This window comes from Pogona vitticeps, chromosome 4 (assembly GCF_051106095.1).
Source record: "Pogona vitticeps strain Pit_001003342236 chromosome 4, PviZW2.1, whole genome shotgun sequence".
NCBI classification, from domain to species: domain Eukaryota; kingdom Metazoa; phylum Chordata; class Lepidosauria; order Squamata; family Agamidae; genus Pogona; species Pogona vitticeps.
The window spans coordinates 76,253,037-76,269,982 of record NC_135786.1 but is presented as its reverse complement, the minus strand read 5'-3'; the positions used below and the strand labels follow the sequence as shown (position 1 = coordinate 76,269,982).

At 40.3% G+C, this 16,946-nt stretch overlaps 1 protein-coding gene across 3 annotated transcripts in view; it reads left to right on the top strand.

Annotated features, from left to right (window-relative positions):
* JAK1 (Janus kinase 1) overlaps positions 1–16,946 on the top strand; it is a 59,156-nt gene that overhangs the window by 4,148 nt on the left and 38,062 nt on the right. Inside the window, exon 2 of one of the 3 annotated variants that reach the window (XM_020806099.3) lies at positions 15,238–15,317. The exons of 1 other annotated variant lie outside the window; for it this stretch is intronic. In XM_020806099.3, coding sequence (XP_020661758.3) covers positions 15,312–15,317 — 6 coding nt within the window. In that variant the 5' untranslated portion in view covers positions 15,238–15,311. The remainder of the gene's footprint in view (positions 1–15,237; positions 15,318–16,946) is intronic. One more of the 3 variants, XM_020806100.3, reaches the window with a different exon arrangement.

Sequence of the window (16,946 nt, the reverse complement as noted above, 5' to 3'; positions counted from 1 at the left end):
GAAAACCAGTTCAATGCGTTCCAATGGGCAAAATACCTCATCGTCCAGCGAAGATCCTCCATAGGGAAAGCCATTTTTAGTTGCTGTCTTCCGGAAATAGGTCTGGAAAACAGCAGGCGGCCATTTTGAAACCCGACGATCGACTGTTTTTGATCGTCATAATGCGAAGAATCGGTTCCCGAAGTAGGGAACCAATCGTCATAAAACGGATTTTCCCCATTCAATCATAGTTGAAACCTCATCGTAAAGCGATTTTGTCGTGGAGTGGGGTAATCATCAAGTGGGGCACCACTGTATTAGTACTGGCTTACTATTTTTAAATTCATCTTAAAATACTAGGTATAGTTGTTGAAGATTAAAATAGATTAATTCAAGTTATTTCAAAGATCTCTCAGTTTCTGAGTCAAAGGCATCTGACGAATTAGAATAATGCTTCCTTCTTAAACAGCCCTTTCTTAAGGAGTATATGGATATATGGATTTGGGTGATACCTTTACAGATTGAAGGATATCTGTAAAGGTATCACCCAAATCCATATATCCATATTCTCCTTATATTAGCCACAACATTGTGATTAGGACTAATGAAACAGATTTTACCCCATCTAAATCATTTGAAGGACTGTAGGAATAGTTGTTGATGCCTTCTTTACTGTTTGCCCTTCTGTCAAATTTTGGCATACAAATGGCATAAAGAGGTAAGGTTCCCCCGCCCCAGTTATACCAAAATGGTGGTAGAAATTATATTTACTAATTTGCTAATGATATTGTTCTCATAACACGTGAATGGAAATTTCTTCTATTCTGTGTTTGATAAAAGAATTTGATTTTGTCTCTGGTTGGTGATTAATCGAAGGAAGTCAAATATATTAACCTAAATATAGTGAAAGAGTCCACTTGACAGGACTGATGGATATTCCTGTTACTTCTCCAATTTCAGATGTCTGGAATTTTTTATCTCAAGTAGCTGTGCTATTAAATGAGAAGGTTTTATATAGTGTGGCTAAATAGTTATTGTTAAAGAGAAATAAACTTCCTATGTCTTGATTTGGTCAGCTCTGCTAGTGGGTTTTGTAAACAAAGTGCCAATCCTAGCTAGCCAAAATAGCCAACGGCCATCTGAGATGACATTTGGCCAGATGAAACTGTGTTGAATCTGTCCCACCTTCTAGGTGCTGGAAATTTCTTAGGATTATCCTTATCTGGGGATAACTTTGTGCTGGCATAATAGCTGTGTTCCTGGACTAGAGAAGGTTTGGATCTGGCATAACTCTTCTCTTACTTCTGTCTGCCACTTTTTTTGGGGGGGGGAGGGGAGGTTCTTTTGCAAAAAAATAAACTAAACAAATAATCAAACACAGAGGTTGTGCTAACAGATTCTTCTGTTGACAGATTGGTGAGATCAGTTGGCCCAGAGGCAGTTGGGATGGCACACGAGTCTTCTGCAAAGTTGCAGGCAGTGCATATTTAAGTTTGTGTTGTACTGAAAGCCAAGTAATCTAGATGGTTCAGATTAGCTTTATTGCATCACAAGGCTGAGGGCAAACTGAAGATCTGTAATGTAACTTTATGTTATGTAGACCTCCTGTTGAAACATTCTTCAGAAATTGAATCTGTCGTGGTAGGCATGTGGTTTTCCATGGAGCTGGAGGAGTTTAAATGGTCAGTGTAGATAGTCTCCCCTTCTTACCTCAGAATTAAAAGCTACTAAATTTGTTTTGAAACCTGCTTATGAATTCAGAATTTACAAATTGAAAGAAGTGGAATTAATTGCTTGCCCCTCCACCCCCATACTTGGTTTCATTTTTATGTTAACCACTTTGTTATGAAGAGTTAAAATTCCCGTAGTTTGATCATTGAGGAACAAAGTAGTCTGTGTTATGCCTTGGTGTCCGCCTTGTGCCAAAATCTGAGATTCCATTAAGGGAGCAGATGCATTCTCCCTTATCTCCTGGTTATAGCTTTGAAAGGTGATTAATTTTATATTGAATTCCCATGTCAGACCACAGCCACTTTCTTTAAGAATTTGATGTTATTTTTTGAGTCCAACATACATGGTTTCGTCTCTAAAATCTATCAGATGTTACTCAATGTGAAATTTGGTCTTACAGAAAGAACTGATCATATTTGGGTACAAAATCTTAATATTCACAGTGAGAGTGAAGCATAGAATGCCTCAATAACTATTTTTGCTGATATGTGTTGTGAGACATAAGGGGATATGAAAAGAGTTAAAATATTTAAGAACAAGATCTTAATAAGTACTCTTCAATGAAGTTTTGGAGGTGATCCATTTGCCTCCTTCTAATGATTCTTGAGTCATCTTCTGTGCCTTTAACATCCTGTTTGATGCCCCCCCCCCCCGTTTGCCTTTGGCATTCCAGTCTATGGTTATAATTAAATGCATTGTTTTTATGGCATTACTGTTGCTTACTGATCATTATCTTCTTTTGTTTTAATCTGTGTGCACAGCCTTGATTTATAACAAAAATTGGATAAAAATAATTGTGGATAGAGCTCAATCACTGAACAGCATGTTCTTGGCAAAAGGTCTTTACCCTGGAGTATAATCATTCCCGTGGATGAGCTCAGTCTTGTCCTTTGTTCTGTAGAATTCTTATACTCACAATCCTCCAAACGTATATGTTTTTTGAAGGCAAGGGACATATCAAGCTCTTAACTGCTACTGTGGCTGCATAAATGCGTGTTTTCCTATTCATACCAGACATCCAGAGTCTGTTCATTTTACCACTGATATATTGGGCCAAATCCTCCTGCCTATTTATATTTGCATAACAGGAATGAATGAATGAATTTATTATAGTCAAAGACCAGCATCAAACAAATTGAACAGTACAAAAGGAGTAACTTTTGGGGTTAATTGCCATTTGGTTAAGGAATTACCATTGATATTATCTGTTTTATACTGAGTTGTGTGATTCAGCACACAGTTTCTAATATCTACAGTGATTTCCTGATTTGGGGCAGTTACTTCCAAAAGTTACACCATTTATGTAGTCACACAGAAGGATTCCAGCCATTATGCAGGTTCACATGTGATCATAAAATCCTGGTTGTGTAGTAACTTGCTGCTGGTGATCACTTGTGTCATATATCATGACAAGTAGAAATAAAATGAGTTATCTTCAATAAATGTGCACACTAGAATAATAAATTGTGATGATTATGAAAGACATTGTCTGCATGTCAAGATTTCTCATCATGTAGAACAGGGGTGTCAAACTCAAATTCATCGGGGGCCGCATCAGCAGTTTGGTCCCCATCAAAGGGCCGGTTGTATCTGTACTGATGGCCTTGCAAGGACCCCATCCGACTTGGTGGGAAAAGGAAGGAAGAGAAAGTGTGTGTGTGTGTGTGTGTGTGTGTGTTTGTGTGTGTGTGTGTGTGTGTGTGTGTGTGTGTGTGTGTGTGTGTGTGTGTGTGTGTGTGAAGGAAGAGAAAGTGCCTGTGTGTGTGTGTGTGTGTGAGAAAGAGAGATACAGGAAGAGAACGTGTGTGTGTGTGTGTGTGTGTGTGTGTGTGTGTGTGTGTGTGTGTGTGTGAAGGAAGAGGAAGTGCCGGGGTCTCTCTGTGTGTGTGTGTGTTTTTGTGTGTGAGAGAGATACAGGAAGGAAGAGAACGTGTGTGTGTGTGTGTGTGTGTGAAGGAAGAGAAAGTGCCGGGTTCTGTGTGTGTGAGAGAGAAAGAGAGAGAGAGAGACAGAGAGAGTTACAGGAAGGAAGAGAATGCGTATGTGTGTGTGAAGGAAGGGAAAGTGCCGGGGTGTGTGTGTGTGTGTGTGTGTGTGTGTGTGTGTGTGTGTGTGAGAGAGAGAGAGAGAGAGAGAGAGAGAGTTATTTAGTATATGCAACTCTGCTTGGATCTCGCAAAAAAACCCGCATTCTTCGGTCCTTTCAAATCCTCAGGCATTCCAATCGAGCAAGAGAGAGAACAGAACGTCAGGGAAGGGAAGGGAAGGGACGGGAAGGGAAGGGAAGGGAAGGGAAGCGAGCAACCAGCCAGCCCTCCCTCCCTTCTCTCCGCGGCTGGGTCGAACGGCCGCCTCCGACGTTACCCAACCGGGCCGGCGCATCGCTCCGCGTTCCCTCTTCTCTCCCTCTCCTCAGGGCCGCGCTGGCCGCTGCCTCCCGCGTCCCCCCAGCATCTCCTCCCTCCGCCTCGGAGCCCGGCCAGGAACTCCCACCGCTCCCCTTCCCTTCCCCTCGGGGCGACAAGAGGCGGCGCGGAGCCCCCTCCTCGCGCGGCCTTGGGAACGGCTCTCGCCTCAGGCCGAGAGCGAGCGAGGAACAGGCACGGGAGGGAGGGAGGCAGGGGGAGCGGGAGGCAGAGGGAGAGGAAAGGAGTGACAGCGCCACAGCCAATCGGAAGGAGGACGTAGCCTTGTTAACTTGAGCCATTTTTTCAATGAATTTACTCTGTGCAGGCACGGAGTAAATTCATTGAAAAAAAGGGGGGGAGGCTGCAAGGCTGGCGGCGGCTCCGCGGGCCATCAGTCGAGGTCCGGGGGGCCGGATTTGGCCCGCGGGCCTTGCTTTTGACACCTGTGATGTAGAACAAAAACTACTTGTTCCATTCAAAAAGTCAAAATAATAGATTTTCTGGGAATAAAGAAAACACATTTGCTATTCACCTGGACTTCATTAATTTATACAAGGTAAATTTGACACTTCCCAGAAGGTGCTTATCCAGGAAAAAATAAGACCACTTACATCTATAATGTAGCCGTTTCCCCTCTTTGGACTGCACACCCTTTGGAAAGGCATAGCATGATTCATACAATCATGTTTCAGTTTAGTTAATCTGAAATGTGAAGAAACTTCTTCATGCACAATATCCTTTGATTTCTTTCTTTGCATAAACTGCAATTTAATGGGAAAACAATTAAACATAAACTCCTATGTTCTCTAAATCAGAAAACAGTGGTTAGCCACTTTAGAACTAATCAGGATATTAAGCCAACTTTGAGCCATGATTAATGTACTGTATTGTCTTGATCAGAAGCTGGTAAGCATAGTTTCCTGGAGTGAGTGAATGGGAATCATGGTTACTGAAAACTTCTTGGTTTGCATGTTTTGTAAAGGGGATATGAACGAAAAACTTGTTCAGCTCTGCTTGTAACAAGCCAAGGTACAATCATCTGCATTTTGTCACGGGCTCATATAGGCTTGTGCATTTCAACTCTTTGATTTCTTGACACAATAAACTCACATTGCAGGCTGTAATTTCAGTTGCAATCTTTAAATATTTTATCTGTTAGAAGTTTATTGCTGACTTATTTCCATAGAAATGATACTATTTTGTTTACTTGGCTGGACCTTCTCTGAACCCAAGTGCAATGCCTTGTGAAATAAAATTGAAAGCTTCTATGCAAAACTTTCTGTGCTTAATTGAATTGTCTGGCTGTGATGTTAATTTAGTCAAAAATATTTTATGCATATAAAGCATAGTAATAAAGGCTTGAATAATGTAATAAAGTCTAACTTGGATAGTGGTGGTCTTACGGCCGTGATATGTTTAAAGGTATACAAACCTTGCTAAAGTCCCTCATGAAAAGTTCCTGAAAAAACAGAAACTTTTTAACTTGTTTAAATCACAAGACGCAGAAAGTAGGAATAGATAGGCAGTTAATAATAAGAAGAACTAAGAATTTGTTTCTTTTTAAAGCATTGATAAATGTGTTCTTCATTTGGAAAGTTTTCTAGAGTTGTTTGTAAAGCAGTAACAACAGGCCCAGCAGTCCTCAGACAATCTACAAGGACACAGAAGGAACAAAGGATGTTTATGGAAAAGGAAAATGAGAAAATTCCTTGTGTTATGATAAATAACTATGATAAAGATGTAACATGTGGATGTTCTTATCATAACATGAAATGGAAGCAGTTCAAAGAGAGGAGGAGCCAAAAATTGCTGGTCTCAGCTGAGCTGATGGAGTGACCATTCTTCCTGGCCTTCTCTGGTGCAGGGAAGGCACAATGGGATCTGTGGTGTTCTGTTCTTATTATACTATTTTTACGAAGCCTTTTCCTTAACAAACATTACAGTACTATGTGTATTCTAGTAAGATGTATACAGTATATAAAAAAAAATATGAAAGCAAAGGTAGAGGGTTTGCACGATCCTGGAAGATAAAGAATGAAAACGTTAAAAATGGAAGCTGTGTGCTGTAAAAGGGTGTAGAAACCCCTGGAATAGAATAATAATCTCATAAACAACATGATTATTAATTGTACAGGGCCAAAATTAAGGAGAGAAACCCTCCTAAAGTCAAAGGGTCAGCAGAGGTTTCAAATGAGAAACTGGAATACTGTATAGTTTTCAGAAACACATCTACTTCTGTCCTGAATCCAGTGAGGACCCTGTTTTCATGACAGTTTCAGAGTACTGTATATACACAGCCAAATATGTTATTAACTTCTAGAAAATTACAGAATGTGTAGGTAGAAAGATGTTTACACAGTAGTTTGAAAAAATATAAATGTTTGGGGTTCTGAGATGAGAAAAACCCAGGGAATCAGATGCATTGCTCGTAACTAGCAGATGTGAAAAATGTTTGAGTAATGAAATGACTGTTTGAGCTGTGAGAATGTACTGGAACTGGAAATAAAAAATGTGGCCCATTTGAAATTACAGCTACTTTCAGTAGGTAGCTTAAATATTATCATAAAATGGTTTGCAACTATTTCAAGTGAGGCTACTAGTTAAGTACTGTATCTTATTCTACTGAATGATAGGTCTACATTAGCTGTCAAAAAGTTAGAAAGGCTGCTTTCCCGTATAATGGAAATGTTAGAAAGATTTCATTTTTGGATGTTCACACTTTGCTATTTTCGAATAATAGGACAACAGGAAAATCAGTCTGATGGATTCTGAGAAGATAGATGTTATTTTTCATCTGGGGAGGTTCATCACTGTCTCCTCCACATCTCATTATGTGTTGGTCATTGTCCTTAGAATGTATATAGGGTATATAAGGGTTGTGTGAGTGAAAATGACCATATGGTAAAGAAAATGATGTAGGCCTTTCCCTGTTTGGTACTGTGTTGTCTCTCATAGATGAGTTTCTAGTCGGGACTAGAGTGTGTAGAAGTGATTTTATTTTGAGTCTTGGGAAACAACTGTGGGAAATATTTTACTTTTTCGGTCAAACTCTGTGACAGAATGGAGATAAGTTTTTTTTCCTCCACCACTAGAGAAGGATAACTCAGTTGTTTATGTAACTGTCTGCGGAGTCAGAGGTTGGGGTTTTGTCACTGTGCCTCCTGTGAATAGAGCCAGCCTATGTGGCCTTTGGCAAGCTGCACCATCCCAGAATGCCCACAGAAGAAAGGAATGGTAAACCACTTCTATCTTCTACCTGGAAAACCTGAAAAAGCTCAACATAACTCAGAATTGACATGATTGCACGTGATGATGATGTTGATGATGATTAAGGAAGGTATCCTTGTTTTTAGAGACAGCCGTCCAAATATGAAGATTTTTTTTGATGTTTTAGCAGTACACTTAATACTACCAAAATTATTCAGAATGATTTTACATACCAACAATCTTCTAATGCTACTCTAGCACAGGATAAGGGATATATTCTACTATGGTGTTATATATTATTAGTTCTGTGTTGGATCTTTAACTAACCTTGTTATACAAACCTTCAGGGAGTATTATGGGGAAAATACATTTATGCAGAGAACCAGGGCCATGGCATTAAATCAACAAACGTAAAGAATTTTAAAATTTTAATAGACTCTTTTGCTTTCAGGTCCACTGTAATTATTCTGTAATATAATGTGTATTCATTTAGATGAATGTTCTTGGTGATTTTTAGGCGCTTACTTCTCAAAAGCAATGTGATTTGCCAGTTAGAAGTTAATACATTATTGAAGGCTCTGGGGATGTCAGCTGCCGTCATCTGCCTGTTCGTTATAAGCAAAATATCAGAGCAGGCAGTGCTGGAGGGTACTGTAAGAGTTTATACATATGTGGACAACAGGTTTTTTAAATTCATCATGACATCCAATTTTGTATGAGTAGGCTTCATTTTCCCCTCTCTTTTGCCACTTTTTCATCTACTCTGTAGGATCCTCCAACTCTGAATGAAGCAGGTAGAGGAGTGCCCCTCTTTGTCTCTTTAAAAGAATTCTGAAAAGTTGTTTGCTGTTTAGTATAGTGTTCTTTTGTGCATTATTCAGTATTGGGTCTCTTGAAAAAGAAACTATTTTAATAGGTCTTAAATTCATTATATTAAAAATTGATGAGATTTTTTCCAAAGGTTGCAAGTGATCTGTTGAGGTAATGATTGTTATTGAGCTTAAAAATAGCAATGGCTTTTCTTCAATTCTTTTTAAAGTTGAGTCTTGAACTTGGGCTTTTTGGCATAAGTGATGCTTGTACACACTACTCCGTACCTGCTGAAAAGAATGTTGCTTCACCTTGTTTATGTTACCGTATTTGCCGGCGTATAAGATGACTTTTTTGCCTTGAAAAAATGCCTCCAAGTGGGGGAGTCGTCTTATACGCTGGGTGCACTTCAGAAGGAGCTGCTGCCGTGAGTGATGTGGGGCCACGGCGGCCAGGCAAGCAGGCGGTTGGTCGGTCCGTACGGAGGGAGAGAAGCAGAGCCAGCCATGCCTGAGTGGCCAGAGCCCACCGCCCCGCACCACTGAGCCAGCTGCTCACTCGCCTGTCCGCCGCCGAGAGCCGCTTGCCCTCCTCCTCGCCCTCCTCCACCACCGTCCGCCTGGCCACTTGCCATCCTTCTCGCCCTCCTCTTCCTCCTTTGCTGCCGCCCACCCAGCCGCTTCTTCTCCTCCTTGTCCTCCTTGTTGCCGCCTGCCCGGCCGCTTGCCCTCCTCTTCCTTCTCCGCCACCGCCCACCCGACTGCTTGCCCTCCTCCTCGCCCTCCTCCTCTGCTGCCGCCTGCCCGGCCGCTTGCCCTCCTCCTCTCCCTTATCTTTCTAAACTCCCACCATTTCCCTTCAGAAATATACAAACTCTATATTTTGAGTGGAAATGTTGGGGGGTCATCGACGGCAAATGCGGTATGTGGAGGGCCTTTGTTTTAAACCTGTTTTACTGTTTTAAACCTGTTGGAAGATTTAAATGAGTACAGGACCTGCTGCATCCTTAAAGTGCTAGCCGCACTTCCTAGGAGTGGCTAAGCAATGTGAGAAGGTAAGGCCCCACAGGAAGGGTGGTTAGCAATTTTTTTTCAGGATGTTGCTGTCTTATTACCCTGTTTCCCTGAAAATAAGACCTAACCTGAAAATAAGCCCTAGTATGATTTTTCAGGATACTCGTAATGTAAGCCCTACCCCAAAAATAAGCCCCATTTAATTGAAACCCCACCATCCACCACTATGCAGCAACCAGAAAAAGATGACATGACTGTATTTGAATAAATGTAGATTGTTGTACATAAAAAAACCACGTCTGAAAATAAGCCCTAATGCATTTTTGGAATTAAAAATTAATATAAGATCCTGTCTTATTTTCGGGGAAACACAGTACTCTTAACATTGAAGACATGTGGCAAAGCCCTCTGCTGTTCTCTGGGAGGTGACCTTTGTTTAAAACTTTAAATACTGAGAAAAAAATCCTTCCCAGTCACCTCATATAAGAAGGAACACTTCCCCACTGTGTCACCAGAGGACTAAAAATGTGTAACTGAGAAACCTAATGTGCTAGTTCAGAGGTTCCCAACCTTGAGCAACCCGCGGCCAGCACAACTGGTGGCGAATCCTTCTGCGAGTTGCAGTCCAAGAACACTAAGGTTATTCATGGTTGGTAACCACTGTGGTAGTTTACTCACTATAGAGAACATACTACATTACATTTTTTAAAAGGGAGTATTGAGGGAGACACTTCAAAGCCAGGTTCTGGTGTTTGTAACATTATTTTAGGAGGTGCCTAAACAATGTTATTCTAATCAGTTTGGACCATTCCTATGAGTGAGCCTCGTGGCGCAGTGGTTAAACTGCTGTACTGCATCCAAAACTTTACTCACGACCTGGGGTTCAATCCCAGGTAGCCGGCTCAAGGTTGACTCAGCCTTCTATCCTTCCGAGGTCAGTAAAATGAGTACCCAGCTTGCTGTGGGAAGGGGCAATGTATAGCCTGCATAATTAACTTGTAAACCACTCAGAGATTGCTTGAAGCACTATGGGACAATATATAAGCAGCACACTTTGCTTTTGCTTTGCTATAGTTAAATATAGGGCAGCTGATTCATATCATTATTTTTCCTGGTTATAGATGTAGTACTTGAGAATTTATATCTGTTCCTTCTTAGAATGCCTTCCACAAAGTTCTGTTCCTGCATTTCTCACATTAGAAAAATCTAATGTATATAAAAAACAATTATCACAACATTAGACATTGCAAGGCACCTGACTTATTGCACCTAATTTGAAAGAAAAGTAATTTAGGCCTCGAATGGTACCAGTTTGGTCCCTCCATTAAAAGTGAATGTTTTTACATCAATACAGAGGAAAAGAATATGTAAGGACCAGTTGACCATACTTCCAGGCCTGCCTCTCCACCGATCACTAATGGTGGCCTGTACAGGCTAAAGTGAATTCTATGATTCTCTATAAATAAGCTGCATGCATGCATAAGGATTTTATAGATTTTTGCCATACCTTAAGCACAGGTTTTTCTTTTAGGAGCCAATCTTTTTCTGATACAAAATAAAGAGAACTTTTTCATGTGCAAAGGAGGAAAGGCAGTGATCACACTGAGGGAACCCAAAAGAAACAGCTGCAAATTTTGAGAAATGACATTTTTCTTTTCTTTTTGAGGTTTGGCCAAGTCCTACTGGAAGCTGAATTTTTTCTCACAAGCAGTTTGTTACGGTATTGATGTGAGCTGTTCAGAGTTTAAAATGGAGGTTTTAACAGGGCTAGCTACAAGCCTTTTGTTTGTGCTTGAATGTCTCTTGAATAATAGCCATAAACAGATATTCCACTTCCTAGAAGGAAGGAAGTGGCTTGTCAAATGTTATGCATACCATACCTGGGGACAGTATAACAAAGTGTTGAATTCTTGCAGTGTTTGACACAAGGAATCTATGATAAACTTTGCCTGATACATTATGATATACAGTATCGTACTATGTGAAAAAGCTGTGATGGCATTATGGAAAAAATTCCTAGATCTGAAGTCAGTACAGTACCATGCAGGCACATATGAATTTAGTCATATACTTACTGCAGTTGGAGTTGATCTTTTAAATTTGAAATTGTGACAGTTCTTTGAGATCTGTGATGTGTCACCTACCTGAAAGTCAAACTTCTAGAAGACCAGAAAAAAATACTTCAACATCTCTATGTGAGATGTGGGTGGAAAAAAAACTTGACTGGAAAGATCCCTCTAAGCTAACCTTGGGGTGGTTGGGTGCTAATATTTCCCAGCATCACTTTTGTTCTAGGGAGGACTAGCTCATCAAAGAAGTCACATATTTCATTATATCCTCTTTTTAGTCATTCTGTGTCCGAGTCCTATTATCTCTACAAGTCTGCCAGGAAACAAAATTTGTTGTATCCTCATTAGGTGTCATTCTTTATAACAGGAGCTTGAACTCTCATTCTTCTTAGACATGTCTCCAGTTCTGTTTTGATATCAATCTCTGTAGTTTGGGGACACTGCCCATCCCTGACATTAATAATGATCACGTGTTAGCAAATCAGCTTTATCTTATGGTGACCCTTTCCAGGGTTTTATTACTTCCTTCCTTTTTAGAATGCTGCAGCTATCTTCTTGAGGAGCACTCATCATAGCAATCCTAGCACAGTCTTAGAGTAGATTAGATATAAATCCAGTGTAATGATCTGTGTGGACTGATTCCTGTTTCCCACCCATCAGCTGTGGTAGTGAGTGGTTTGGCTTCAGAGAAACAACCGAAAAGGCTTCAACTGGATTGTTCTACAACAGAAATTAATATCAAAGAAGTCTAACCTACTTGAGTTATTGTGTTTATTTTTTCAGTATTAGCATGAGATATTTTGGTAGCAGAAGTGAAAACTGATTTCCGCTGTACACCTTTGAAACAGCTGTTCACACACACACAAAATCTGTATAAGCCCAGCATCTTCCTAAGGCCTAAAATCCTCTCTCTAAAAAACATGTGTAATGCTGCATTGCACTTAATATCTGTCTAGTCCAGCATATGTAACATATGTAACATTGGCCAACTTGATGCCTATGAGAGACTCACAAAATGAATGCAATAGCACTCTTCTTGTGTTCTCTGGCAACTGTTTTTCAGAGACACAGTGTCTATAGCATTGGGCATAGCCATTATGGCTGGTAGCCACTAATAGCCTTATCCTTCATGAATGTATCTTATTTTTTAAAAAATATCTAAGTGGTTATCATCTCTGCATTTTGTGGGAGTGCATTCCATGGTTTGTTTTTGCTTCAGTTTATTTGACCTGAATCTCCCACAGTTCAGCTTCACTGTATGATTGTGGGTTTGAGCCCGGCATTCATTTTGTTCTTTTTATAGAGGAGTTGTTCAGCCCATTGATTAACCTTCTAGAAGTGTAGTGACCAGAGTTCTACATAGCATTCCAATTACTGTACACATACCCTAGATATGTGTAAAGGCATTGTGCTCTCGGCAGACTTCTCTTGTTTTTTTTCTTCTTGTGGAATTTTTCCTTTGCTGTGCCAGAGTTTCAGCTACTGTAAATACCGTAAATAAGCTAGTTACAAATCAAATAATTGATATTATAAGGCTTGGCATTGCTCACCATCACAAATGAAGTCATTCAGTTAATTAAAAAAAGGATGAGCCTCCCTGTGGAAAATGTAAGAAGACTGACTTCTTAACTGAACATTTCTTCACAAATCTGAATAGTGACAAAAACTCAGAAAGAGCCAGAAAGGGGCCTATGTCCCATTCCTATCCAAATAAGTTAACAAGAGAATATCTTACTGCCTTTTCTTTCTTCATACTGTTATAAAGTCCATAATAGAGCTGTGATTTTAGTGGCTGCCCTTGTAGACTTCTTCCAGTAATGAAATGTCATTCATCATTAAGCAGCTATTATGGGCAAGGATGTAAATTTTTCATGTAGACTATAGATTTTGGTAAACCCCATCCAGTGCTGTAGAATTTCTTCCCTACATTAATATTATAACAGTAATTATTTTCCAGTAAACAAAAGCTTAATTTAGTGTATGACATATCTCCCAGAATCCATCATTAATCATAACAATTATGTTCTTTTCAGATCTGTATGCTAAATCAGGTATCTGCATTATGGAAAACTGTTGCTAATTGATACAGCCAGGTCAGCTAGGGATGCAGATGGAGTGGGTTCAAGCACAACACAGTTCAGGATCACTCTCCTTTTTCCCCCTTCATAAAATCCCTAAGAAATTGTGGCAGTCATCTGAAGTGAAATGGTGGGAAATTTAAATTATGCAGTTCAGTAAATGTGATGAATAGATGTTGTTAGACTCTAATTCTTATCAGCTCCAGACCAATGGCCAATGGACAGTCACAGTGGAATTTGTAGTCCAACAACATCTGGAGGGCCACAGGTTCTTCACTCATACCCTAAGTTGTTGCAGAACAAAGGCTTTTAAGAAGAGTACAAAGTCACTTTATTGAACGCAAAGATACCAAGACAGCTCTGCAATGAGTACATATTGACTAGACATTGATTGTCATGTCCCCCAGAAGATTATTATGAAAGAATTGCACTTCTATTTCTTGTATTCCTGGAATAGTTGATGTAATTGGAAATGAGCTAAAGATTAAGTATAGTGTATTGCAGTTCTCAAAGGCAATAGCTTTGATATATGTTGAGATTTTGCGGAAAGTAGGTCTTTTTATTCTTTACATTTAATGTAGTGTCTAAGCTGCACATACCAAATTATTTTAATGGATATGGCAGAAATGCATTTTTCAATGATAAATCCTTTTTATTGTGAGATACTAAAAATTCAATAGCATGTGTTCTGTGTTTTCCATGTCACATGCTCAGAGTGATTCTTAAAACACATGATAACAATAGCCTTGATTATATTTCATTAACAGTCAATTAATTACAATTCATTTAAAACATTTCAGATTTAAATAAACATATCACATACCAATAGATCATTTAATATCCAGTTTCAGTAATCAGCTTTATGATTCATTTAAGCAATTCACTAAGCAGATCACATTAAGAACACCTAATAAAAGACTTTGTCCACATCAAACTCAGGCGCTGCGGGCTAAACCGCAGAAGCCTGTGCTGCAGGGTCAGAAGACCAGCAGTCGTAAGATCGAATCCACACGACGGAGTGAGCACCCGTCGCTTGTCCCAGCTCCCGCCAACCTAGCGGTTCGAAAGCATGCAAATGCAAGTAGATACATAGGGACCACTTCGGTGGGAAGGTAACAGCGTTCCGTGTCTAAGTCGCACTGGCCATGTGAGCACGGAAGATTGTCTTCGGACAAAACGCTGGCTCTATGGCTTGGAAATGGGGATGAGCACCGCCCCCTAGAGTCGAACATGACTGAACAAAAATTGTCAAGGGGAACCTTTACCTTTACCTTTACCACATCAAACTCAGATAGTGAAAGCTAAAACAGAATATCTGCAAGACATTTCTGAGAGCTTGCTGTTGAACAACAGAAAGAAGACCTTTTTCTCACCAATATCTTATGTATTGAGCCAACAAAGGATGACCCCATGCACATGGCATTTCTGCTCTCAGCTGTTTTTAGGCATCAAATCAGCAAGAGAGAGAAGATGGGGAGGAACCTTTCCCTTGTTAAATGGTATAGTGATAAAGATAGCACAAATGCTTTGAGAAACATCAGAGATATGAACATCTTCCTTAATGATGGCAGTTGTAAAGAGGCATGCAGAAACATAGGAAGCTGTATTATACAGTTTCATACTATTGGTCAGTCTAGCTTGTTGTGGTCGACTTTGAGCAGCAATGGCTCTCCTGGTTTCAGGCATGATTCCTAGCTGTATCTGGAGATCCCTGGTATTGCCTGCTCATCTCCCATCTAGGTATTAACAGAAGCTGACCGTATTTAGCTTCTGAAATCAGATGAGATTGAATGTGCTCACGCAGATTTACACCTTCAGGGCTTTTTACATGTACAAATGAAGTCTTCAGGGGAAGGTGTGCACTGGAGAAGTTAAGAGCTTGTTATTTTTCTGTAACCTAAAAACTTGTGCATTGATTTTCTTTTTCTTTGCTTTTGACCAGGGTTGAATTGATTCTTAATTGCTTTGAAGTGACATCCTCATTTAAGCAGCTTGGAAAGTGAGTCATCCATATAAATGCAGGTTTGTTTTCTTTGTTTAAAAATGATGCCTGCTTGTTTTAGTGTAAGTGCAGCTTAGCAGCTCAAAACCCAATCCTGCACCACCAAATTAATTACAACCCTAACTTAGTCTTTGCTTCCTGTTAGTTAATATAAAATAGGAGGATGGTCCCTTTCAGCAGGGGACAGGCAATCTGTAGCGGTGCAATTTATTCTGAGAAAATATTTTGTGCACTGGAACTAACTTTTGCAAGAAGTGACAATTAATTCATAGGTTTATATAAGAATATCAATATAGGGGAAATAATTGTTTTTATTTTTTTACCAGAGGAAGTCGTGAAGTCAAGCAAAAAGAGTGTAGCATTTGTTATAGTACTTGGTGAACCATTACAAAGTACAACATCTAGTCAAATGAATGCAAATATCCAGTTAACTAAAGAATGAGAAGCTCATCTGAACTTGGCATCACCAGAGATAAATAGTGACTGAGCCCAGGGAGTTACAATTAGTGTGTAGGTGGAATTAGGACCTCAGTAAGCCACACAAGCTCCTTTTTTGAGAACTGAAAGTTCATATCCATGTTTTATCTCTGGAGCCTAAAACACAGTGCAGTAGAGGCCCAAGTAGATTTGAAATGGCCAGTCTCATCCTGGAGTCTTCTGGGGATACTGTTAGTCATTTTGAGGCTCAGTTCCACCCGGGTTTCTTCAAGGACTCTAACTCTCAGTTTTCCTCAGGTATTCTGTACTCTGTAGTTTTGGTATTTATGTCAATTTGAAAGGATGCCCAGTGTGCACTACATTATGAAACATCTAGTTGGGTCTCTCAAGTGCAGACCCAAATTAGGACACAGAAAGAGAGAGTAGAAGAGAAGCTAGCATTCTAACTTGTGCAGTAGTAACATGCTGAGTTGTACAGTGATGCCACACAAGACGAATGCCTCACAGAATGAAAAACTCACAAGGCGAAAGCGTTTTGCGAGTTTTTCAGTGACTTGCAAGACGTTTCTTGCAAAAATTTTCATCTTGCGAGGCGCGGTTTCCCATAGGAACACATTGAAATTTCGTTAATGCGTTCCTATGGGCAAAAAAAAGTCACTTACCAGGCAGACCCGGAGACCAAAGAGTGTCTGTAACAATGGCCCAGAACGCTGCCCACCTGTGCCGCATTCATCTGCCTCTTTGGCGCGCGCGGGGATTCTCCCTCGGATGTTTGAGTCCGACTGTTCTATTGGATCCTGCCGCTGTTTCCTCCTAAGGGGTGTGTGTGAGCACAACTCTGAACAGCTGAGGTGGCAACCCTCTCAGGATTTATTATTAATAAAATGCCCCCCTCCGCCCGCCTCTCAGCTGGTTGCCGCCTCTCAGCTGTTTGGTGCTCTGCTCACACACACCCCTTAGGAGGAAACAGCACCAGGATCCAATAGAACAGCCCCTCTGCCCATCTCTCAGCTGTTCTATTGGATCCTGGCACTCACACACACCCCTTAGGTATTACCCTTAGTATTATACTGTGTGTTATTTTTATACTACCTTCTGAGGGTTTTAGGTGTAAAGAGTGTTAGAAATTTCAAAACAGGTCTTCTTTAACAAGACACATATTCATCTTTGATCAGATAATAGCTACACTTTGGGTAGCCTCAGCCCCACAA